General features: G+C 31.4%; 2 protein-coding genes and 1 long non-coding RNA gene across 4 annotated transcripts in view; 1 reads left to right on the top strand and 2 right to left on the bottom strand.

Annotated features, from left to right (window-relative positions):
- Positions 1–327: 327 nt before the first annotated feature.
- Positions 328–1781, bottom strand: LOC133319042 (uncharacterized). The gene is made up of 2 exons (XR_009752735.1): positions 1142–1781; positions 328–527 (listed from the first exon to the last, which is right to left on the bottom strand). It is a non-coding gene; the product is annotated as an uncharacterized LOC133319042 (long non-coding RNA).
- A 521-nt stretch (positions 1782–2302) lies between these two features.
- LOC116765639 (dedicator of cytokinesis protein 3) overlaps positions 2303–26996 on the top strand; it is a 44994-nt gene continuing 20300 nt past the window's right edge. Inside the window, exons 1-7 of the mRNA XM_032655194.2 lie at positions 2303–2480; positions 4457–4540; positions 5433–5626; positions 6800–6948; positions 23372–23486; positions 25201–25482; positions 26272–26472. Of these exons, the coding sequence (XP_032511085.2) occupies positions 2444–2480; positions 4457–4540; positions 5433–5626; positions 6800–6948; positions 23372–23486; positions 25201–25482; positions 26272–26472 (1062 nt within the window). The 5' untranslated portion in view covers positions 2303–2443. The remainder of the gene's footprint in view (positions 2481–4456; positions 4541–5432; positions 5627–6799; positions 6949–23371; positions 23487–25200; positions 25483–26271; positions 26473–26996) is intronic.
- On the bottom strand, positions 8521–19912 carry LOC116765641 (innexin inx3). 2 transcript variants are annotated; one of them, XM_032655195.2, is made up of 9 exons: positions 19680–19912; positions 15106–15286; positions 11472–11668; positions 11126–11248; positions 10731–10826; positions 10553–10663; positions 10343–10479; positions 10008–10155; positions 8521–9901 (listed from the first exon to the last, which is right to left on the bottom strand). In XM_032655195.2, the coding sequence occupies exons 2-9, from the start codon at positions 15266–15268 to the stop codon at positions 9716–9718; spliced, it is 1161 nt and encodes a 386-aa protein (XP_032511086.1). In that variant the 5' UTR covers positions 15269–15286; positions 19680–19912; the 3' UTR covers positions 8521–9715. The 2 variants fall into 2 exon arrangements, with proteins under 2 accessions (XP_032511086.1, XP_061377882.1); XM_061521898.1 differs by lacking the exon at positions 19680–19912 and adding an exon at positions 15566–15708.

The following is a 26996-nucleotide window of genomic DNA, read 5'->3' as shown; positions in this document are numbered from 1 at the left end:
TACCCCTTTAAAATCATTTATGTAAAATTCTAAGTAGTTATTTAGTTTTAAATAACTTCAAAAAAGTAGGTTCACAGTTCGTCTGTATAATTTTTTTTAGCTTCTGTTCCCTGCTCCAAGTTAACCATTAGAGTGTGATAACTTAGTAAACAAATAAAACCTGTCAATTAACATATGGCTAGAAAATAATTATATTATGATTTTTCAGTCAGTAAATAACAAGAGTCAATTTTAGCTAAATGCTTAAGGCACAGAACAGTAATACTTTTAAGTATTAAATCATAGAAGTTAGGATTTTAATGTGACTTATACATAAAGGAAACGACATTTTAAAATTAACATATTTGTTATTTTTACATTTATCAATATTACATCAGTATATTATAAATATTCAGATACAGACGTAGAAAAGATTATAATTATTGTTTTGCTTCTCTTAAATGTGCCCATGGATCTTGAAGCATTGAAGGATGCAAGTACGCGTCAATGCCTTGACTGTCTCTATTATAGCTGTTGTTGGAATCACTCTATAATATAAAAGCTTTATTAATAACTTAACTATAAAGCATACATATAAATATAAATTATTGTACTTATAAGTCTAATTATATGGGTTTAGCGTGTGATTACAATGGTTTATTTGATAAATCCATAGCTTCATTAAAATTGTATTCAAGATTTTTTTTTCAATATAAAAAATATACAGGACAAACCTACCCAACTATTTTTTTGTATAACAGATCATAGTCAATATAATGAGATCTAAGACTTTTGCGAGTATTCATTTAAATGAAACTAATATTTTTCTGATTACTACACCCATTTCATTATTTTAAAAACCGTGATTTAAGACAAGACAAAATGGGACACCTCTATGTTGCTGCTGAAAGGAAGCCGAAATGTTGGGAGTCTGTAGTATTTATAATAAAAAATATGGTTAGTAATCCGAAAAATATTAGTATCAAAGTCAATATATTAATATTATGAATAATATGTGTAAACAAAATAATAAATCTAAGTTATGTTAAGAAAATTTCAACTGACACAACACAGTACATTTATACACTAGGTTGTAAATAATCAAATCTTAAAAGTTCAAGTGAAATTGATAACAAAAATTATATTTTATATTCATACTTACTCCAAAACTGTTACTTTGATGAGAGTTATTTGACCATCCTTTTTGATGTCGACCCTGTCTACGTCTGTTATTTTTCTGCTGCCAATTGTTTTGATAACTGTTTTGTTGTGAATGACCTTTCTGTTGCCATCTTCCTTGAACTGGTGTACTTTGATTTAAAGGTATGAAATCGTCAGACATGATGTTGAAGTCAAATACTTAATTTAAAAATTATCTTTACTAGACAACTACCATTGGATATATTAACAAAATGTCTTATATATTACACATTAAAAACTATAAACATAACATTATCATAGATAGCTTTTACAAAAACAATTACAAATTTCTTTTATAAATTTACGATATTTAATGGCATCGAGGTGTTTACAACTTAATCGTTTATACTTTACGTTCAATCCTATGTTTTGACATATTTTTGATTGACATTGACGTGACACTTTTTTTGCTAAATAGACAAAAATAGTTTAGGTAGTATCTACGGCTACAACCTATGTTCCAAAAATATAATGGTAAAAATAATGCAACTTTTTAAAAAGCGAACAATTCCAAGTATTAATAAATAAAATATACAATTTTGATCTTCGTCAAAACTCTAAACTGAATAAATATTAGTTATTATAAATATAACCCAAAACTCCTATTTATCTCAATACTTATGATGTAATCAAACGAAATCTATTTTATTTTGCATATATAAAAAGTTTGTAGTGTATATATATTTTTTTCCTTATTTACTTTTAAGCAAGAAGTAACATGTTACGAAATATAATTGTTTATTAAATCAGAAAAGCGGCTCATTTACTGTAGCCATTAAAAAATACTATTTTATAAAAAAGTCATACCTTTTTGCATTTTATTAATTTAAAAATATTTGAATAAAGGCTTTGAAATGAGGCCATAACACATATTTACAATAATCATTAATGCTAGGAAAACTCAAAATGAAAAAAATATAATCTCCACGTTATTTTAATTCAAATCCTGGGTTTGTGAAACAAATATTGAGGTTTAAGCTATAAAAGGTTCGGATTTACTACATTTATAATTTTAAACTTTCGTGAGAATATGATAAATTTACTTTATAAAGACAATACTTGTAATAGCAATCTTAAAAACCACGACTCCAAATCCGTAAAAAAAAAAAAAAGATTAAAACCTTTCCGAAGGCCACAGGCAAAAACAATAGTTATTTAGTCACTTAATCATTTTATTAAATCTTGTTTATTTTGTACCTAGTAACAATGATTTAGCTACACAGGTAGTAGTTTATTGTGAGTTTCGGAAGTCGTAGATAGTAAGATGTGGATTCCATCGAAATCTCCTAAATTGGCAGTCGGTAAGTTTGACGTTTGTATGTAATCTTACATCCTGCAGCTACAGGAAATGTAAATACATGTTATGAATTTTAAATAAAGTACCTAATTTTAATTGTTTTTTGAAATCCTATATAGCGATTAAAATTGTATTTTAATTTGAACCTTATGGTATTTATAAGCTACGAGTTTTAATTAGTTTGTTAGAATGTTCTTTTTAATGTTCAGCTTAATTATAAATAAATAACATTTATTTTTACTAATTACCATTGCTTCTATAGAAACATAGACTTTATACTGTTATAAATTTATGAAGAGTATTATGTAGTATACCTTAACATTGAAATGTAAATAAATAACAATGAAAATTAACAAAATGAAAAAACTTAATGAATAAAATACCTAATAATATAAAATTAGATACACGTCGAGGAAATGAAGCTTGATTTAAATATAAGGAAGTGCAGATCTGCATATTTTTAATACAGAATGACAGAAAAGTTCTATTGAACCTTTTATGTCAGTTATTAGTAAAGTAGGCTGTAAAATTGCAAAAATGCTACAGTAGCAAAATGTATAAAATGTTATAGAATAGTCAAAAATAGGCAATCAACACCAATACAGAATATTAGTAAATATAAATTTACATTTGTATTTAAATTTAATTAATTTCTTATTTTCATATAGAAATAGATTATTTAAATTATTTTATTATAATTCTTGAAATTCAAAGCAAGAGATTATAATATTTAAGGAAATTGTCTTTATTTATGAGAATGTAAACAAGGCAAAGAACATAATCACTTTGTTAGGTTCATTTTTAAGAATTTAAAGTTCAAGTATTTGCCAGTGCTACTAATTGTTGTGTTAATAGTCACATTATTAATTAATATTATAAAAGAAAATTTATATAAGCATCTGTGCTTTGTTTTAAATGATTTTATTATATTTTACTCAGACTGAGCAACAGGAAGTAACTAGTTACTTATGTTAATATTATACACAGTGTGTAACTCGCTTTATTTCCTGTCATCTATTAAAATTCTAACAGTTCCTCAGTAAATAAATGAGACATGCTTGTATGGCCTTATGTGTTTACTTTCTTCCAAAACCAGCAAAAGTAGTAATGGTTTGAATATATATATAAATCTATCTGAATAGTTTCAATATTCCAATTGCGTGCTCACGTGGTGTGATGTTTCATTTTTGAAGCCTAAGCCTATATTAAATATTTAAGTTGCATGATAGTTTAAAAAAAAGTATTACTCAGTTGTTCAATGTTTTTTCTATTAGTTAGTACCATTTAATTACATTTCTTTTATAAAAAATTAGCAGATAATTCATACATAACGTGTTGTAAATGATGCAATAAATTATTAGATTTAAGACAATATTCTAAATAATTTTGATATAAAATGTCACCTTTCCTTTGCTATACACTTTTATATCATCAGCTGATACCTCAGTAACATTAGTTACATTATTTCAAATCTCACCTGATCCTTATTAAATATATAAATATATATAAATATTTCTGTCTTTTAAATGTGTTCATAACAATGATATAGAAATTTGATATCTGAACAAAATGCTTCAATATTATTCATGTGAATAGATAGATAAATGAGACGAATAATGTTATATGGAAAGGGCTGTTATATGTAATGTACTTACCTTGTGTATAATAATTGTGATAAATGTCATTTGATCTTTATTGCAAAGGTTGACTCCAGTGTCACGGTAGGGAAGATCATTTGGCACAAGTAATAAAGATTTTATTGTTCTATACAAAGAATGAGTAATGCTAACAGTCTGTATGTAACTCCCAATTACATGTTATGTTTATGTATATCTGATATTTTATATGCACATGTGAAAAAATATATAATTTGCTTATGTAAAATTATTCTGACGTAATTTAAGAGTTGAATTATAAAAGATTTTTATTTCTAAAAATGGTTTTGGTATATTCTCTTGTAAAATAAAACTTTATTTGCAGCTGTTTACAACTGGAAGGGAGATGTTCGTTCGGGACTGCCGCTTGAGATCGGAGAAACAGTACAAATATTGGAAGAAAATGGAGGTGAATATATTCTTCATCATGTCCTTTATTAACAATTGTTTTATACTATATTTTTATATTCCCGAATTTTAAAGCGCGTTATGATAATAGATCTCACGGTTCCTTGGGAAACCAACATCCCAAAGACCATGCCATCAACGAGATCTAAGACCATAAATCAAGGTCAACAAGTGCTACGAGTTCACTAACGAACTCACTAAGAATAGGTTCGTTGGAAATTTGTACGCGGTAAAAGTAGGAGCGAGAGGTGTATAAGCCAAATCTCTCTACAACCTGCTAAAAGACTTAGGCCTGTCAAGAACTCACATCAGTTCATTTTTGGAACGTGCTTCGAAGGCAGCCCTAGTAGGTTTGATTCAAATTTGGTTAGGTAGAGACAGGAATCTGGACAGTGGAGGTGAGCTTTAACGCGCGTTAGATAGGGACCCTTAAACCTACACGTGAGACGCATGTCTCAGGCACTGTTGAAGCTCCTCTTCCTGCAACGCGATGGACCCGGCACCCGCACAGTGAATCCATGGAATGCTGATAGGTTTCGTCTCGTGTGTTTAAAATCTAATATATTATATTAGTATTCTTAGTACTTAAAAATGGCTCTCTTTACTGTACAGGTTGTATTGTATTTTTGTTACATTAAGTTAAAGAAAAAAAACCAAGATCGAGAGACTAAGCTAAAAATCGACTATTATTTACATAAGAATAGAGTTTCTGTGTGATATCAATTCCTGAAGTATTAAAACCGTGAGCAATACCAATACATCGTCCCAATACATTCGTGATGCTAACTGTTATAGTCTGTCTTGGTACTAAGCTACTACGTGGAACACCACAGCAAACAACACTGAGCTATTCAAATAATAAATTTGAAAATTTAAACCAATATTTATTACAGGTTGGTATCGTGGGTTCAGTACTAAGAACAGATCGGCTTGGGGTATATTCCCAAGCTGCGTGGTGTCGATCCGCCCGTGCACTGTCAAAGGTACTGGTGCCGCTGCGATAGCTGAACTAAAAGATGATCCTCTAGTACGGGAGATAGCTTGCGTGTTGAGAGAATGGGCTCGGCTTTGGAAGAAGCTTTATGTGGTATGTTATTACATTTATTTATTAAATTCATGAAGTACTATGGAAATTTTATCGACAGTAATCGGATTCAAACCTGCTACTAACTGGATATCGAGTTTTAAACTCTTTGTAAATTAAGCTATGGGGGTCTACTTAAGCTGTAGTATCAGTATTGTAATTTTTATCAGAAAACATCTTTCCATACTTAATTGAGTTATTGACTATAACTAGAAATAAAATGTACTCCGAATGTAAAAACGTACTTTTTATATGATGTATCTTTATCAGTTCATCTCAAATTATATTATCAGTTCAAAATTTAAAATAAACGTTCTCAGATAAACAACAAGAATGTGACGCGAAATGAGATTAGAATTTCAAATATGTGTTTGCCAGTTTCTTTGTTCATTAACTGATTCATACTTATCGAGACGGTAATAGAGGTGGAAATGACTGCTCAGTTTACGTTAATTGCTAATGAACTGTGATCTGAGATAATACTTGTAAAGCTAAAGACTTATTCGTCTTGAAATACAATACCTCATATGTCGACAAGTATGGTTTCCAACTTTGCTGGAAGGCTATGTCGATCGAATGTCATGATCTTTAAATAGTTTATCATGTGACAATTTTAAAAATTATATTTTGTCACTATGAATAGTACTATGATATGATGATTAAATGGTCTACTGTGGTTAAATCCTTGATGTGGAAATATAAATTTCTTAGAAAAATTGTTTACGTAAACCATATACCATCTGCTGCCTGATCCGAATAGCAGATAAATTAGTTCATGTCTGGATATAATAAACTGGTTAGAAAGCATGACTGAATTATTATAACAATACAGCGGATGTCTGGTACCATGCGGAAAATATTTATATTTGATTTAAGGTTAGGAAAAGTTGCTTTGATAAATGATCCGTTTATTTCATTAAAAGGTTTTTTTTTGCGAATCGTTTATACTTCAGGATGAGGAAAAATTCTTCCTTAGAAATTAAAAATGGTCTTACCGTTTGGATATAGTTTAATTTTATGAAATAAAAACAAACGCGTGCTAAAATCGGTATCAGATAATGAGACGTTTATTTGGAAGGATAATTCTAGACTAACATAAAGTCGTATCTAAATTAATCTGAAAACATATAGTCATCATTAAAGCTATAATAATAATGCAAAACGATGATGTATCAGGAGCGGGAGACGTACCGGTTCACAACAGTCGCGAAGGTGATGAGGGAACTGTTGAGCGGCCGTCGCGCTCTGTTGACGGGGACTCTGACACAGGACCAGACCAGGGCCTTGAGGCTGAGGCTCGTCGGGAAACTTGACTGGGGCAACCGGTGAGTTACGTAAAATTTTATCATGACTACCATCTACAGCCCTCTTAGCGATAGTTTAGGATACTATTGCTGATATCGTGGATGGAGATTTTTTTTTGTATTATGATTACCATCCACAGCCCTCTTAGCGATAGTTTAGGATACTACTGCTGATATCGTGGATGGAGAATTTTTTTTGTATTATGATTACCATCCACAGCCCTTTTAGCGATAGTTTAGGATACTACTGCTGATATCGTGGATGAAGAATATATATATTTTTTATTATGATTACCATCCACAGTCCTCTTAGCGATAGTTTAGGATACTACTGCTGATATCGTGGATGAAGAATATATATTTTTTTATTATGATTACCATCCACAGTCCTCTTAGCGATAGTTTTGGATACTATTGCTGATATCGTAGATGGAGAATATTTTTTTTTATTACGTTTACCATCCACAGTCTTCTTAGCGATAGTTAGGGGGTTAGTGCTCTAATATTATGAATGGAGAATAAAGTAAAAATGTATTATGATTCTCAGGCCTCTTAAAGTTAGTTTAGGATTCTAAAGCTGATGTCGTGGATTGAGAATTAAGTACAATTTTATCGTGACTACCAACCAAAGGTCTCTTAGCGATACTTTAGGATACTTGTATTGTTATCGTTAATGGAGAATGAAGTAAAATTTTATCATGATAACCATCGATAGGCCTGTTAGCGATAGTTTAGGATATTAGTTACGTTATCAGGTACGTGTATTTAGAAAAAAGTAAAATTTTATCGTGATTACCATCCACAGACCTCTAAGTATGCGGTATTTTTTCACCGCTGTTTAGCCCTTAGTAAATCAGGAAACCGATTAACGATCATGGGTTTCAGTTTGATATTAGTTTATTGTAATATTTAGACAAACAGCAAGGGATTTTTGATGTTAATAATATACATAAAAATGATAAAGTGAGCCGACTAGTATGAAACTGGTAAGTTTTTGAATTTAAGAATATAAGACTTTGGGCGGTTTGGTTTTAATTTCAATGTGAGGAATCGGAAAGGAGAATGACCCAAGAGCTAATTTTCGTTTTCACAAAAAGGGATCCATTAAAATTTCGTGACCCTGTTTCTCGCTCTTATTTACACGTATTTACGTACAGACGAAATATTTTCGTGGGTATTTTTTAATGCAATTCCCCACACAAGCCTAATATTTTTATTCTTAGTTTACATAAGAAATGATTTCCTATGTAAACTTTTTACGGAAATCTCATTTGATTTCTAGAATTCCTGTAAGAATATTAAAATTTCCCATTGGTTGATCGTTTTAATAGTAGATAATATAAATAATATTAATTGAACTAAGGCTTGTTTCTCAATGCCACTATGCTATATTGTATATTCTTCCTTGTCTTGTTTTTGTTGTTTTAATTAACATAAGGTTATTAAATAAAACAACTTTAATATTATTTTTTTTATATTGTTTAATTCGAAGATAACATAAGAAAAAACTTATCCGAAGAAAAAAAAAATGTCACAAGAACAGCCTTGCTTATACGCTATAAGAACTAATATTATTATGGGAATGACATATCATTTTACTTCTTATTCAACTATATATTTCTAATAGTATGAATTTATATAATTAACGAGATTAAAAATGTTCACGGAAATTATAACCAATAAAATCTATTCCTATTTTATAAATGTACACTTAATACAACTCATATATCATGTATACTGGGGCTTATAATATGTTGGAAGATGCGATATCGGAGATTCATGGAAGTCCATTGAAAGATCTTAAACCTAAATGGCTAAATTGACTTTAATAACAACTTAGGTCTTAACTAATTTATAGGAAGAATCCTAGCAGAATGAATTAACAGTCAGCAGTTTATTGAAATGCATCTGTCTTGACGTTATTCCGAAATAGATGTGATGGCACAATGTTTTGAGTAAAATATTCGATTATGACGACATCTATTCAAACACCTTGTCTTTTGCACCAAAATTCTTATCCTACACATAGTAATCAATCAATAATCGTAAAATAAAAGGCAAGTAAAATTTTTACTATACAAATGGAAATGTTTGTACTTTTAATACATTTAAATTTTACTCGTCTTTTGTTATGATAAAGATATTGTATATATTTATATTAATACCTTATATTTATAAACATTGAAATTAAAAAAAATATATGAAGTGTCACAATTTGAATGTATTCATTAATTTTGAGCTGATATGTATGCGATCAGTTGTCTTAAGAGTATGTTACGATATAATATATGTTTTCAATTGTACACAATACTACATTAATTCAGACTACACGAATATTATTTTATTGTCACAGTTGCTTCGATTTTTTCTCCTAGTTTTCAAATACATCTAAACAATACAGTCTTCGAAGTCGATAAACGTATTTGTTTCATATCCAATAGTTACTAATGCATATAATATTTTACTAACACAAACCTTCAATGTCATTACAAAATGTCTTAAAATATTGAGACCTCAATTTTAAAGCTGCGGCTTTAATTACTAAGGCAAAATGCGGCTGATTGTGAAATCAACAATATGGCCTACGTAAAGGAATGTCATGTTCAATAAAATCGATATATTTTCTTTTACATCATTGCAATTTTTAAAAGCAACACTTGATTATCGAATATGGCCTCTATACATCAATTGAGAAATCAAAGAAGGAACAATCGGTATTCATTAAGGTTTTTCTCAAAGAATGTGTGGAGGCCTCTAGGTTTTGGGTGGAAAAAGTGTCGCTTACTTCTTACGTCTCAGTTTCCTTGGCGAATTTGTCGATATCGGGATAGATCGGTGCCATTTCCAACGTAGAGGGTGCTGATGGTGGATTACAACCCAGGATAAGACGACGCGATAGTTCATCTAACACTTCGCCGTAAACACGAAGTGAAATGTTCTGACCAAGTAGGTGTAGCAGAAGGAAATCTCCGACCTGTAATGTGAAATGTATGTCTTACTTAGTAAGATATAATAAATAGTGGTGATATTTAATTACCACATAATGTTCATAGTTGTTATGCTTTAGCATTGTATCAAACCTGAGTTCTCTTAACGAGGGCCTCTACTCCATTTGGAGATCCGAATCTGAAGCGACGTTTGAGAATAGTTTCACGTGTACTTGGCAGAAGGATGACAGCTGCTGAATACACGATAGCCAGGCCGGATACGACGGACAGAATAATAAACCTGCAACAATCACATTTAACTCATAAATTACATTGAAGTTGTTTCGGTCAAAGTTGGTTCAAAAAACGTACCAAGGTTACTAACAAACGAGGATCCAGATGTAAGCATACTTGAACATCATATTCAAAGTCACGTACCAGTTAAATAAGATTTAATAATAATTAAACACACGTAAACGCTTACTCACCAAAACCAAAGGAATATGAAGATTTTTTCATTGAGGATGTTTAAAGCAAGAACGCACAACGCGTCATGCTTCTGAATAGTTCCAGAGGCTCCGTATTTGTGGAATGTACATTTTGTGATTCGCGGGAATACCTCAATCTAGAATAAAATTTATTATTTATTATTTCAAGTCGATAATTTTTATTATATGATATATTTAAACAAAAATCACCATAGGGTCAGTTCTTTGTTCCTGATTCATATTTGAGAACCTCACAACATCGGTCCCGTAAGATAAGAAAGCGCCGCCGAGGAATGCGTCCAAGAAGAATATGTTGCCGACCTAAGACAAATCACATTAATGATATCCGTTTAAGACATAATTCAACTCGTTACCGTTAAATACTCACGACATTGACGAAATTGAGGACTTCACAGAAGAAATATCCGAATGAATATGTGTTGTGCATGTGAAGCGTATCGTACAGGTATTGAACTAAACGGTTCTGAAATTGAAAAAAAGACAAACCATTATAAAAATCTACAAATTCAATCTGAAAGTAATGTTTAATTATATGACGCCAGAGACCATGTCGAGATCAATTGTTAGGGCAGTCGCTTTACATGTCCGTAATATTATCTTAATTACTTCAATTGAAGTTTCTGGTCAGCAAATGATAGTACATTAGTAATGGAATTTCAAGATTGTCCACCACATTAAGATAGTGTAATTTAAACATACCTAGCCTCAATGAAATTTTATTTTAATTTATTTAATATGTAAATTATGTATTCATATATTTACCTGACGGTTTGTTTTGTCGTCGGCGATGATAGCAGTTGTTCCGCGCATACCATCAGAGATCATGCGGACCTTGCCTTCTTCCCAGTTCTTCCAGATCCAGTGAGGAATGTAGAAAAGAAGACCCTGGAAATTAACTCAAAATAAGTTTGTATTTCGAAACGACGTCTAAGGCGTTTAACTCTGAACATGAAAATAATACAATAAGCCAGTTTTTCTCAGGTTAACCTTAATTTTTTGTGCTTGATAAAAACAAAAGCTTTTAGTATGTGTATTAAATTTAAGAGATCAGATAATTTTTTGTGAACATAAAAGTATATATTGTTCTAAAAAATTTCAATTAGTTTACCTGGAAGAAAAGCATAAATGGCACCCATTGGTAGTACGAATGAATGCGTTTCTCTTCTTCGTAGTCGTTTCCAAGACCAGGGTGGGCCACTCCCTTAGCTCCGCTGTATGGAAGTGTGAAAGTGTAGGTAATCCAGCAGTAGGTGTTGAGGACATGAGCTGGTACAGCGCCGTCACTTATACAAGATATCGGGTCACCTAAAACAAAATAGATGACAATACAAATAAAATGATTTTTTTTTGAATCATGTATAAAAGTTAAAAAACAAACAATACTACATTATCAGTTATACATATATGACATGATATAAGAGGATGTATAATTCCACTCTCGTCCTCGACATTGAGCTGCGTGCGGATGACATTAATGTATAGTATAATGCAGCTTGCCCCAACCTACTTCATTATACTGGCCATGAACCGATCACTTTAATAACAGAATATTGCAAAACATTCGTTTTTGGAATATTAAATATTTATATGGAAATTTGAAAGCATTTATGAATGGGAACGTCTCGTATGCCATTTCTCGTTATACCCATTTCGTTGAAATTTAACAATGGAAATACATTTACAAACTCTCGGAAACAAAGCCGTTATTGAAGTAAGGAGTCCTTTTTCGGTTTCGTAATTATTGTTCGAAAAGCTTTATATTTTACTCAGCGCAACTGGTTTCCTGTTTTCATTATTTCCAATATATTGTCAGACGACATTGAGTCAAATGTAATAAATATACTAAACTGAGGCGCGTCCAAACATCGTATTACGTACGTGACAATGCGGGCTTCCACTATTATCTAATATTAAACCTACTTAGCAAAGCAAACTCGGATAGTTAAGTGTAAGTTAATAAATATTTTATATTCTACTTCATTATGAAATGTTAAATCTAAAAAGGCTTTTTCTTATACTTTCAACTGTAGAGAAAAGCTTACTTGAATGAACTGTTCTGAATACTTAGAATGTAAGTGCCAATTAAATCATCGTTGTTGCTAATTGTCCTATAACGAGCACTTATCGTAGTCTTACGCGTTAACGCTAATATTTATTGTGAATGAAAAGATGCGTTCATTGACGCTGAAAACAAAGACAGACTTTTTTTATTAACTTCTTTTTTCCAAAACCATAATCATATTCAACTGATAGGAATTGTGGTTATGTATATGTCTCATACTCCTTTTTGCCATATCAAGAATCAAAAACGGAAGAACAAGTTGTTAGCAATCGTTTGGAATTGCTAAATATTTTTGGAATGACCACAATATGCACGGTAAATATGATTTACAAATGTACCAAGATAATAAACGTAACCAGGTCATCTTTGCTATGGTAATTACTAAACAACATACGGGCGACATCTGATGGAAAGGTTAATTGCTTACGTATGTGTCATTGGCTGAGATATTTCATTTGTTCCAATCAGTAAATTATTTATGGCATAGTACTGTTACAAGTTTCAGACAATCAATGGCGTATTCTAGTTACCAAGTACATAAACCTATCAGTGTTATACTATTTCAATCGGTTACAAGTTACCAACTTTCGGTCAAACAATTGTGTTTTAAGGTCGAATCTAAAGTTACTTAGAGTTAGATTTCTAGTTCATTTGTGGGTCACGGTAAACCTGAGTCGAGATGGTTTGATACACGTGTCTCATAACTAATATAACTTCTTATTCAATAATAAAACATTTATTATAACAAATGAAAAAAAAAAACAATTGTTGATGGTCAACCTTTTTGCTGGGACTTTTAATTGTCTTTGGCAGTTTCAATATTGCGTAAAACGAGGATAAATTAATATAATTATTCAGCGATAAATAAAATACCCTAATGTTTCTAAATTCAATGCTAAAAATAACAGGCAAATATGCAATTAAATTTACTAATCAGAAATAATAATATTTCATTAAATAAATCTGGTAAACGAATTTATCTCATGTTGCAACTTAACGTCCTCTGACATTTATAAGGAACGGTTTTATGACTTAACATAGCCGTATAAAGACTTAACCTACATTATTCCATATCAATACTCTTTGCCACGGTCCGGTTGTTTATCGCAAATTATGCAAAGGTTTTGATTACAACCACCTGGCCTGTAGTTGCATTAACACAACGTGCAACGTTGCATTGTTTGTTTTCATGCTGACGGGCACAACGTCTTGTATGTAACTCTATATTTTATAAAACATTTTCACAAAATAAAGTGTTGAGTGTTTCTTATACCAGATACGATTTTGGTGATACAAAATTCGTTCTAGCATTAAAAACAACAACAATTTAAATATTAAGATTGAAAATCACTATTGAATACCAACACGTGTTTATGACCAACTGACAAAATTTATGGATGTTTGTTTTAGAAGACAATAGATGTCTAATCTAGCATTTACAAAGAGCGGTTTTGCAACTAAGAGGATGCTTGATATCCTTCGGTGTGAAATATTTAAATACATGACGCATTAAATGTGTTTAGGAACAGGTAAAAGGATTTTCAGAAACAGATATTAGTCATTCATGCACAACTTAAATTCTCGTTAACTTTCAATACATCATTGTGTAACTTTTAACTGGTATTGTAACATTTCAACGTGACCCACTACAATTATGCCATAAATGTATTGTTTTATCATCGTACAATTATTTTAAACGATTTTATGTACAAAGAAATAATCTGTACGATTAAAAACTGTTCTTATGCTTGAATGCCATCTGAGATATTACGGAGATTGGAAACTGAGAATCTAATTTAACATAGCTGGTTGGCATAGTTAATTTATAAATAATCAATATTAACGTCGTATACATAATTTTAATCTAGAAATTAAATTTTATCAATTTTTTTTTTTATTAACTGCTTAACATTTTATTATATTGCCCAAATTAGTTTAAAAATGTCACGTAGTGTGTAATATTTCATTGAGTAACATTCGGCAATGGCAAAAAATCACTTGACTCTTTCTTTATTTATACTTTTTTTTAACGTTTTGTAACCTTTTGTTATAACTATTTCATCTATTCTTATAGACAGAAAAATATTATCTTTAATATTAATTTGGTCAACTACCGCACCTAATGCCGTTACGTGTGATTTTAGCTGCTAGAGTTATATATAAAGTTACTTCCTACCGTATATTTTCATTTAATAACAGCGAACATAAAGTGTCACATCTGGCCCATACGCGTAGCGTTATAAACACTAAATTTAAAATGTTTTATGACGGGATGGTTCTTTATGTAACTCGGTAGTTCAGTGGCCGAATGATTTCAAGGATTCGAACCTTATCACGGGCCTAACAAATGTTTGTATACACAAATAGTATTGTACATGATGACGTCTGAATTTAGGTAACTGTTACATCTGTATGGAACTCACTGTGAGTCATTTTTTTTACCGTATTCCATTCGCAGACTGTTATTCTTCAGGTTACTTGGTCTGGGTCAGGTTTTGATAATTACAGCGGAATTTGTTAGAACTAAAACATGTCTATTTATTTAACTGTAGCTTTCTTTCTCACTACCAAACTTCTATTGTTATTTTCTGTTAAATTCCGTTGGTTCTTAACATGTCTATCAATATTATTTGTATGACTATTATGTGAGAAATAGTTTATAAGATAATTAATTACTCACCAATAAGATTATTAGCGGTGACAAGGATGCAGGCGAGGAACATAATGGCAGATGTGATCCTGTAATGCATCCGAAAGACCATGTTGTCAATAACGGCCTTGTCGATCAGGTAGCGGACTTTTACAAAGCCCGCGACCGCTGATGCTAAGCCGAATACAGCCATCTTGAATTTGTCTTCTCACTGGAACAATGTTGTAACATAAATTGTAGCTATTTGACTCTTTAGAAAATTATTTATAGCACGTACAATGCCCACTATTAGGGAAATACTAGAAATAAATCCGAGACGAGGGCTATGCGTTATTCATGCCGAATAAAGTTGAACGGTAATTTTGTGTGCGCGGTACGTTTCTGTGCTTGGAAGCGTTCGAATATTTTTCTATTTTAAAATTCGTATATCAATGTTTACATGGCACACATTTATTGATATGAGAAATGTAAATGTTCGTCAGTTACTCACTTGTTGACGATTGGTTATTATTAATTCAAAGTACCGTTAATGCGACTTAAAACTTGACTTGTTTAAAATCAATGACCTCGTATAAACTTGCTGCCTACTGACCACGTGACGATAACATGGCCCAAAGTTTTTTATGGTGTTTGTTTTTTTTTTCACCCATATTTTACAATCACGTATAGAAGTCCTGTACGAATAAACAACTAACGACTATAATGAGTGGCAATTCATCACAAATGGATCCAGCCTTGGCGACTTCTTGATCCCGTTCCTACGCGGTGTCTCGTGTCTAAGCAATTGTTGTGGGAGAAGAAGAATTAAGAGATATTGGTGTCGTCCTCAATTTCTATAGCAGTGCAGTGATGATAAAATTATGACATATGTGTTTATAGAATTCTGTCTCGATGACAGCTGAATATAGTATGATCCCATAAATGTATACGATCTCATAGGATTAACCCTGGTTGCGGTGAAGGCGGAATGGTGCGCTGGCACAGGGCCTCTAGGTCGTCGACCTGCCTCTGCTCGCCTCCTGCGTTTTCAACCCCCCCTCTCCTCCCATCCAACCTCCCTCGGTCGTGTCTGATGCACCGCATGGCAACGCAAATTTACACGGAAACCAGTTTACAAGTCTGTCTCGTTCCAAGCAGATATTGTCGTCGTTTTCTATCCGCATGTCGTTCCGTTCATTTATGTCTTCTAGTTATTGTTCTTGAATGAATTATAAATTAATTGACTGAATTAAGGACTGTTTATGTAATGTTCATGCTATCTGTTTTATTTCATAAATTTCTTTTACATTTCCAACGAGTTTCTGACCGTTATTGCTTAAACACATAGATTGTTTCGATAAGACTGAGCTGATGGTTTAATGAGAATTCCAAGTGTAACGATTCTATGGATGTTATAAAAAAAATACATTCGTTTGCAATGAAATATTATTTAAAACTTCATAAATTTCCTATAGTACTAAAGTTTTTATGACTACGATGGAATGTTTAAGCTAAAAGGTATATTTAACTGGTATCACACTTGTGTATACAGCTGCTGTGGCACGAGACTAATATTCTCTAGCAGTGATTAAGAGGAACACATTCGAACAGCTGTAATAGTTATTCGTGGGAAACATTAAAGAATCCAATGTTTTATATTTCTCAATAATTAATATCCACAGACATTATAAAGTGCACACCCTATCTGTAACTAATAACTGATAATTCCTTTTGTGTTAGTGTACGTGGTGAATGCCAAGTTATTATTGTTTTTCTCGTTGCTTTTTTTATCTTTGATATAACATTCTCAGCGGCTGTTATTCGTGTCTTACATATTTATGTATGTGTATATATAAATCCGTCTGTTTGATGTTACTACGTCCAGTTTATAGCTATTTGTCTACTAATCTACGTGATCTCTCACCGCAGGCCGGACGATGACGTCTCGATATAATTAACTCCATTGACTATTCCGTTGCACGTTGTTTGGCTGTCGTAGAAATTTAGAAAAACAACGTCGGATTATTATTGTGACTAACCTTCCGTAATATTGAGAGAAATAAATTGATTGAAGATTTATTATCGCTATAAGGCAAATATCACTGTTAAAATTTCTATTTATATCTTTTTTTCTTATTTCTACTATGAATTATAGAAAATATTTAATTTTGTGATGAAACAATATTTGAAGGCCGCTTAGCTGGAAACCTTTGTAATATTTGTATATTTTGTCAACGGCGTGGCGAAGATAAGCTAAGTTCGTATTGGTCATAGCATCCGTCGTTTTTTATCGATATCTGACATTATTTACATCACTGACACCCAAGTATCGATGTACGGAAATACGCTTTAGAACTAGATTGCGGTTTTAAACAACGGATTAGGTTCCCAACTCATTAATACGATGAATTGTTTTCCGATTAAATCTTCAAATTTTCTTATAAAAATTGTCCTATTTTGTAGGTGATTAAGAGCATTGCATTTTAGAAGAATTTCCATTAAGCGATATTGTTTAAATCGATTAAAGAGTTTAATTCGTACTTCAGAAGGTTATAATGAATGTAATTTAATACGAAAATATTTCTTACGATCAATTATAATGACCGAACTCTATGTCAACATGATACTTATCCCACAGATGTCCCGTTATCAAAGGTCAAAGTTTCGATTGATCAGATACAAGTCGCGTATTGTAAAACTTTAAAACATTGGTGCTGTATACTCAGTGCACTTTGGAGTTGTATTATGCATAATGATTCATCGCTTGACAAAGGAGAAGTTTTTTTTTGTATTTAATGGTATTTCATGTTAAGAGACGTGACATATTTTTTTTTATATTTCACTTATTAATGCTATCTTAGAAGTCACATGTACAACACGTGTATTGTGAACATCTGTTTTGCTTAAAACTGATGGTAATTAATTTGTTTTGCATTGTAAAATATTATGTAATATGACATATATTATTATTATTATTATTAATGGAAAAAAAAAATTCCTTACGACGGTATAAGAAAGTAGTAGTGTATTGCGTTTCAACAAGTTTATCAAAATAATGAACTGGAAATTGAGAACGAAAAGTCTCAGTTTTTTCGATAATAAAACAGTATTTAAATACGAAGAAAAGTTTGCTTAAAATAAGATTTAGCTTGTCCGTCTTAGTTGTATTTTCTTATCCACTGTCTAGTTCCTATAGTGGATCGTAACAAAATTACAAAGAAGCAAATTTCACTGTAAATTACCTTGATTAATTCAAAAATAAAGATATTATTGACGGTCATACATAAAACCAGCATATTACAACCAATCGCCTATCTTTAAAGTTACATCATCTAATAATTTTGGCTGACTTAAGTGGTAATATTGTATTACATGGGTTTGTTAGATATGGCTTATCGAGTATAACTATGCAGGTGGGAATCGTCCGTGACAGGAATCCCTTGTTTGTGACCTGTTGAAGATATGCTCAACGTCCGTACAATGAACTACATACCGTGGAATATCTACGTAATTATCTTAATTTATGCTCAGCGATTACAATTACACTATGTGTATTTAAATATATGATTTTAGTGTGGATTATAAAATTTGTTTACAATTTATATATGTAGTATAAACATGATCTTTATGGAATAAAAATGTACTTATGCTAGTTGAAGTTATTACTCAGTAAGAAAATATAATGTAACTATGGGAATGAGACTGTACAAGAAATAATTTCTAGTCGCGTCCAGCGTATTGTAATTTATTTAAATAAGTTTCGGGAATCTGTGTTTTGTGCGAACGAAACCTGAATAAAATGAACGATCGATGAATATTTCGTTGTGTTTTTAAATTGAAATTTTCGATCGTATTGTGTAAGCGTCGTCCGCGTAAACGTGTCTTAAAGACGTGGTTCATATTACATGTATCGTGTTCAGACTCCCATGATTTACTCACATCTCGCTTTATTACTTGCATGCTCTTAAATGCGCTGTTCTATTCGTGTTGAAGCAATTTATTTTTAATTTAAAACTGAATTTTAATTTTGCCGTTTTATATCCGGGTTGCGTTTAATTAATTCTTTGTTAATTATTGTTTGGTCTCGATGAAGTTATATACATTGACACTGAGGTGAATCGTCCGGATTGTTGGTAATTAAATTATCATTACCATTCAATCGTCATTATTCTAAATAGCTTCAATGGTAATCACTAAGAAATTATATAAGCAGAGTGGTTCAAATATCTACAAAGTGACTACTTTTAAAAAAATTTAACAACCCTCAGTATTCATGAAGTAATAATAACAAATAACTCGTTTTTTTTCTAGTTTAATCTATTCATAAAGTTCTTGGTAAAGGTGTAGCGTCCCTTCCCGTTTCAGGTACATGAGAACAGACGCTACCTGTGGAAGATTTAACACATTTCGTTATATTTGATTTTTAGCTTGCATGTCATATACGTCTACGTCTTCAAATGTCATATCGACCAACCGTCATCTCGTGAGAGAAGAAAAGAAAATCAACGTTGACTGCACAAGGCTTTTGTTCCTGCACATGTTCATATGCCGTCAGACTGCATTCCTACGTCGTCGATAGCCGCAAAGCCTGTCCCAATACATTCTGAGCTTTTGTAATAGCTTACCTTTTCAAAAGTAACTGTTATATTTGACCGCTGTGATTCTTTATATCGTTCACGATCTCGTAACACAACACAAACACACGACTGGCTTAGTTAACACGCTATCACGTCAGTTCTACGTCATATCATTCGGGATACGTAAGTGGAGCTTAATAAATTGGGTGTAATACAAGTGGCAGCGGCCGCCACACCGCACACCAGCTGCTAATGGCTCGGGAACGCGGACTGGAAAGCGCACTCGAACGGCTCGAACGTCGACTCGCACGTTTGTCACTGCCGAGTGGCTGCGTGTGCGCACGAGCATTCATCTCTTTCGCTCTCGTATAAAGTCCAACGTGATCATCTTCCATCCCTCTCATTATAAACCTGAGTAAATGCACAGTAGTCGCTTTCGAGTATCGACGGGGGAACGAGTTCTGTCCATCTCGACTTCATATATTTTCTCCGAGACAGACGCTTCAAAGTTTTGTAGTTTTAACATGAGGCGTTATAAATATGATCACTGATTGGAACGAGCGTGTCTCGTTTCTTTAATTAATACATTGGTCATTCCTATTATTATGACAATTTGATGTACTTCTTTTGATATATTTATATATATACATATTTTACAAAACGTTATGACAGCTCATCTAAAATATTGCTTAAAATTATGAGGTATTGAATTTAACAGTTTCCGTATAATCATTATATATAATAAATAATATAGTATTTACAGTATTTACTGGCATATAATTATAGATGTTTATCATTCAAAAGATAAACATAATTTATGTATTTAGTAAGAAATTTAAGTGTTGTAGCATTAGTTTCAATTAAATATTCATCACTTACTATTAGCATATAATATTATTGAAAATATTTTACAACTATAATACGAGCAGTATGAAATATCTATACATGAAAAGAGGTTGCATTCCTGAGATAGCTAAGGATCAGTCTTATAATAATGTACTGTTCCGTCTGGACCTGAGATCTGACCCCAGCTTCAACGTCATTGGACAGGCATCCGAGCGTTCAAACTTTACCTGTTCTTGGGACGTATTTTATTAATGGTCCAAATATTTCAAGGTTCCGCCAACCGACCGTCATGGTAAAAGTGATGCAATTTTTTAATGAATCGTTATTAGGTTTTGGTAAACGTTATAATTTTAAGAAAAAGCATGTTTAATTATACTGTTTGCTGTCTATTTATTTCCCAACTTATATAACACATCATATAGTTTGTGTTCGAAACAGATGTAACGAAAAAACTATATGGATTTAAAGAATTTTTATCCAACAATTTCTTTGATGATAGTTACGTAATGAGAATAATAATCTTTATATTTATTTAATACTATTAATCTTTTAAATGCTACCCACTTATAGTATCAATAATTTTGAAAACATTAAATCATACAAAAAATATGGCCAAGTCATCATATTACACGTATCCTTTTAAGTTTTTGTTACAATAAATATAAATTAATAGCCATAATGCTGCCGAGTTCAATGTGCCAAAAACTAATCAAACTTGATTTACCAGTTTCTCGATTGTCATGCTAGCTATCTAGACATTTGAATGTTTCATCTTAAGTGATGTAAGACAGACTTTGCAACTGCTTCTGAGTCTGTTGTATCTGGAGCATAGCCGATTATATAACAAAACTGTTTCCTACAATGACTTAAACTAGATATCGATCGTAGTGCACTGATACTACGTAAGTAGAAAGACAACACCAAGTGCTTTGAGTATATTTTTTATCAAATAAATATTTCGATAATCTCCCAAGGTTCATATTTACATCAAAGTTAACATACAAGAAGTTTTAGTAAACGATAAAGCAACACGACTTTATTTTTATAGGAACAAAGAAATATTTTGTTCTCTTCTTAAACCTAGATTTCTATATCGATAACATTTACAAATAAATTGTCAAGCAGTCAAAGAATTCATTATTCAATTGATGTATTAAGTATCGTCGCAGAGATCCTTTAGAGTGCAATCCGCTGTCTGAGTAATATTCTTTTATATCGCTAAATTTGACGACCTCAATAATTTGTTGTTCCATATAATTGTCAAGTAACCCGTTATTTAGTTTAACATTGAAAATATAACAACAGTCCTAAGTATTTTTTAATTTTTGCCAACAGTAAAAGAAGACGTGTTAAGTTTTTATGTTAACTGCGTCAATAGGTATCGTTATTTACTCATCATGAAATCAGTAATAAGTAAACTGTTATCAACTGAATCCATATAAACAAAATATATTTTAAAATACCGTTATATTAAACTTTTTATTTTTTAATTTCTTAAACATGCAGTGAACTTAGAAGATAATGCTGCCATTATTTATAACAAATTAATTAAAACATTCCAACGGCCCATTTCAAAAAAGTTCCATAATAAAAGACTTAAATGTAACACGAGAGATCTTTCTGGAATTATTAATGATATTTTGATTACGTCCTAAACTCATATAATTTATGATGTCATATCTTTACTTGGAAGTTTAAGGTCTCTAGCGATAGTCTGTGAGCTTCTTTTTATTTACGAAACTGGTTTGGCGACCTTTCGTCTGCATTGAACGAAATTATGAACAACTTAGTCATTATATTTCTTATTATGAAAAAAATGTTTATTGTATTTGTCAATATCATTAGGGATATAGAAGGAGGATTTGAGTGCTGTGATGCTTTATACGTTATCATAAAAACATCATAAAAACCGAGGAATACAAGAAAAGTTAAAACCGAATCCAATAGCAAATACGGATACCAAAGGAAACATTATGCACATAATTTGTCTATGAAACGTGAGGCTTCATAATTATATTTAAACGAAACTTAAACCGCAAAAGAAACGCTCAGATACGTTAACGATCTACATATATACAGGTTGTATTTATTTAGATAATACGATGAATAAAACGTTCGTTACGAAATATTCTATGCCATGACAATTTCGACGGTTGCATCATTGGTATAAAGGTGACATTTCTTTGTATAGTTTTTTATTTAAATCCGTCATCGGATCGCATGTTGCTACGTGAGGTGATTGAATGCTTTTTCTAAAACGACGTCTACGCGATCGATTATTATCCTATCATCTAATTTGGCGTTAAACCTAACTTTGTTAATAATAATGATTAAACAATTGTTATATTATATAGAGGGTGTTCAAAATTAAACTATTTTTGGATAAGAATTTTGTTTTTTCTTGATACTGTTTATTAATAATTCGTTTTGTATCCATAATAATCGTTAGTCGTACATGTCTCACGTATTAAAATTGGTTTTTACCTAATCGCTGCTGAAGTATGTGTTTGAATAATATTCTTATTGTTTTTCTCTCTAATAATCTCCCTTGTTAATTCTCTAAATTAAATTTTATTGGCTCTTGGTATTATTTTGGTTACATGACTTATGTAAAAACCAATGGCTAAATGGCTATAAGGAAAACATATTTTGATTCCCACCCTGACATGCAAAATTTATTTCGAATCTTGTGGCTTTTCGATGAATCTTTACGGGGAATAACATTCACTCCGTTAGTTTTCTAAATTATGAAAGAAAGAGAAAGATGTATACATAAATGATTTTATTTAGTTTTTAATTTATTATATTCATATTATAGTCATGTTATTGGTGAAAGAAAGTTGATTGTGGCTAATAGACATTAGATGCGACTAAACATTGATTTTCTCTTGCAGGAAGCTAGGTCTGGAGTTGGTTCCAAGACGCGGTGCGGAAGCCGTTGACCCAGAGGATACCAGCCTCGTTGAATTGTATAGAGTTCATGCCGACAGCGCTGAGCGGGCGGCAGCTGTAAGATCATTTCCTATTATACATACTACAAGATGACAAACGATCGACTGTCCTTCCAATTATGTGTGACTACCCTCGATAATGAACACGTGTTACGTTAGGAATATGAGATTGTAGGTACAAAGACGAAATAATAGGATGTGAATAGAAAAGAGGTACTGCATTCTAGGCTTTAAAAATAAATTTAATGGCTTACAAAAAAAATTACTCAAATAAAGCAATATCTTAAATAACTTACTCAAGTACCTATATTAATGTACAAGACATAGTAGGTTGTCGGTACAATTTTTGGTAATGCCTAAGAATATAGATATTATTAATTCTTATTAGTCACACAATAATTTTGATCGAACTACTATAATTACGAGTTGGATCTGGACTATCTATTTATACATATGTTTAATAAAATAACTTCAAACAACAGAATGTTCAAATTTTATTCATACGTATCTTCAAAATATATTTTTATTTCATCATTTTTAGGTATTATACCAATAAATTTATACTTACATTACTGTTAAATTCTTTATAATTTTCTGCGTAGTTTCCACAAGACTTGGAATTATGTGTAACAGTCCCTAGTTTATTGAAATATCAACAACTTATATTATCTTCATTCTTTGAATGTTGGTTTATTTTTCTAACTTGTACGACATTTTCATATTTACACGAAAGTTAAAACCATAAATTTATTTAAAATAATTTCACCCCCACCAGCGATATGATATCTTAAACAGATGTTTAATGTAAGGAGTGAAAACAATTGGGTACCTCATTAAAGCATAATAGGAGCTTGTATTGGTTGCGTTTTTAATATTTACATGACTTAAATTTTTAATATAACGATAAAAGGTTTATTAACTAATGTTAAAAAATTGTAAAAAAAAGTCACGTAATCATATTTCTAGGGATTTTAGAGTACGATATAAATTTTTAAATATCAAATATATTATTAGTTTGAATTGAATATTCGATTTATTTTTAAACGTGATACACAGCCCATAAATGTATTTGATTGGTCGTAAGTGGTAACTTCACTCCGACATCGCTTTATGGATCGTTTGTATCGAGTGTGATGAGATCGTCTTTCTTAATACGCTGATGTGCCATTGTTATGCACTCATTGCATGTTCCTATTGGATAACATTGTTGTTTTTAAATGAGCTTTTGTGTAATCAAATGTAAATAATATGTATTTTTTATTTATTGTTGCTTTAATTTTACGAGATTACATGCAAGTTTTGAAGTCCACAAAATTGATATTAGTTTTCTAACTCCTTAATATGGGCATCAAAGTTTATATTACGTCTTATCTTTTACCTTGAGGACGTAACTACTTATCTCAAACTATATTAATACATGATCTTTTACTTACTTCAGTTCTATTGTATTGGATAACTTTGTCGAATTATCCATATCAGTATCAAAATAATAATATGTTTAACAAAATATGTAGTTGATTATTATCTTCATATTACTTTTTCATTTCGTTAAAACTCTCTTCAAATTGGTTCTATATATTTTATGAAAATTATAATTTAACGTATGATTCAGTAATTAAGTATTTTTTTCATTTGTAAATTTAGTTTTTCCATATAGTATATTTTGTTTTTTACGTTGAATCAACCGTCCCAAGTCCCATTCCTATAAACATTATCTTCTTGTATAATTTTTTTTTTAAATATTTAGTAAACTTCGGTTAATAATTTTCCAGTTTCGCGGTACACTGCGTAGAGCTGGTGGCTCGGGTAGCAGCTTCAATTCCGGCACATTAACGAACAATACAAATATAACACCGGTCAGTCAATCTTACTACCTCATGTGTAGTATGAGGGACTTTGGTCACACCGCTGGAGGTGATGAAGCGGAACTTCTACTTTGTCTTCACGACGCTCGACGAGCTCAACCGCTCTCAGAAAGATTCAGGGTTAGAATAGCGAGGGACGGCTTCTCCAACTACGTGGACAGACTCCACGCTAATAGCACCCTTTTCTCCGTAAGTATATTCAATATTTCAAATAGCTGTAAATATTTATCATAAGGAATTTAGAAGACGATGTATGGATTTTTCTTAAACTTACATACATACATGGAAAACTCGTTAGTACTATGTCCCAATACAATAGACTTAATTCAATCTATAGTCTCTATAAACGCACGAAGCGAGATTACAGGAAGTAACTAATGTACTATAAATTACTTTCCATATTCGAGTAATTGATCACAACATGCCATATACATAAGTATATTAATATTAAAGATGTATTAATATGAGTATATATTTTGTTAATAAAACACTGACTAAGCAACTACTATGGTTACTACTTCATCACAATGAACTGCACACAAAACAATTATATCTATTTAAAAGAAATAGGCACCAATTTTCAGAAATCGACACTTGGCAATGTACCAAGTTTTGTGGTCATAAAACATATATATAGGTCCGGTACTTTTCCCACGATGAAGAAAAATTTATAAGAAATAAATAATTCTGATCCTTATTACATGCAAAGTCCTTATATATAATAATTAAAAACTTGCATAAAGTGTTTTTCTTTTTAGAATTTTTTGTATTAAATTCAAATGTTTCCAAACTTTGGACTGTATTGTATATATGAATGTAACGTAACTAAGATTTGACAGATTTTGATGCTAAATTGTCTTAGCTCATTCCATATCCATGACAACTCACCTTAATGTTGAACAATTTTTACCAAACAAGAACTTCGAACCGAAAACATGCATCGCATAAATATTCAACATGTGTGTTGATGTATTTCAGGATTTATCAAGTACGGATCTCTCTCGGGAGCTGTGGCTGGTGGCGTGGGTGGTGCGTGTCGGTCGCTGGTCAGGGGCTGGTGGAACGGGAGAGAGACGAGGCCCTGTAGCCAGAAGACCTTTAGGAGCGGGCGTCCTCAACCTAGCCGAGTTCCTCAAACAGACCGAACAACATACTATTGAAAAGGAGTACACTTTTAAGGTAGACGAAATGCTGTCAAGTAAATTATAGTAAAATGTCAAAAATATATCATATCATCGTTAAAATAGCACTGTTGCTTTCAAATATATTAATAATATATTGACAAAAAGAATAAAATCTTACTTAGACTGAAAACAAAAATTATAATAACATATTGCATGGTTTAGGACCAATACTGGCGATACTTTCAGTGTTGCAAGTTTTTTTTAATTTACTTATTTAAACAACATAAGTATATATAGATACAAAAAATTGGTAGAATCGTACCTAATTCATACGAATTTTTACATAAACCAAAGTATTGTCGACAATGGGTCTTTATATATGTAACCTTAAAAACAATTGTTGAAATACCTTATCAGTTAAAGTCTAAATCAATTGTGTTGCTTTTTTTTGTGTGATTGAAAGCCATGTTTCTTTTTCATACTGTTATTATTTAAATGGTATCATCGATTATTTTTTCAAAGACTTTGTTAATAGTAGACAGAATTGTTCTCGGCATTTACTTACAAAGTTTTGTTGAG

This window comes from Danaus plexippus, chromosome 11 (assembly GCF_018135715.1).
Source record: "Danaus plexippus chromosome 11, MEX_DaPlex, whole genome shotgun sequence".
Lineage (NCBI taxonomy): Eukaryota > Metazoa > Arthropoda > Insecta > Lepidoptera > Nymphalidae > Danaus > Danaus plexippus.
This window is presented reverse-complemented; position numbering and strand designations above follow the sequence as displayed.

Excerpts from the sequence above, each read along its gene's own strand:
- LOC116765641 (XM_032655195.2), bottom strand. The coding sequence starts at position 15,268 with ATGGCTGTATTCGGCTTAGCATCAGCGGTCGCGGGCTTTGTAAAAGTC. Across the intron at positions 10,480-10,552 it reads AACAAAGAACTGACCCTATG|ATTGAGGTATTCCCGCGAAT; the intron begins GTGATTTTTGTT and ends ATTTTATTCTAG. Across the intron at positions 9,902-10,007 it reads CCCTCGTTAAGAGAACTCAG|GTCGGAGATTTCCTTCTGCT; the intron begins GTTTGATACAAT and ends TTCACATTACAG.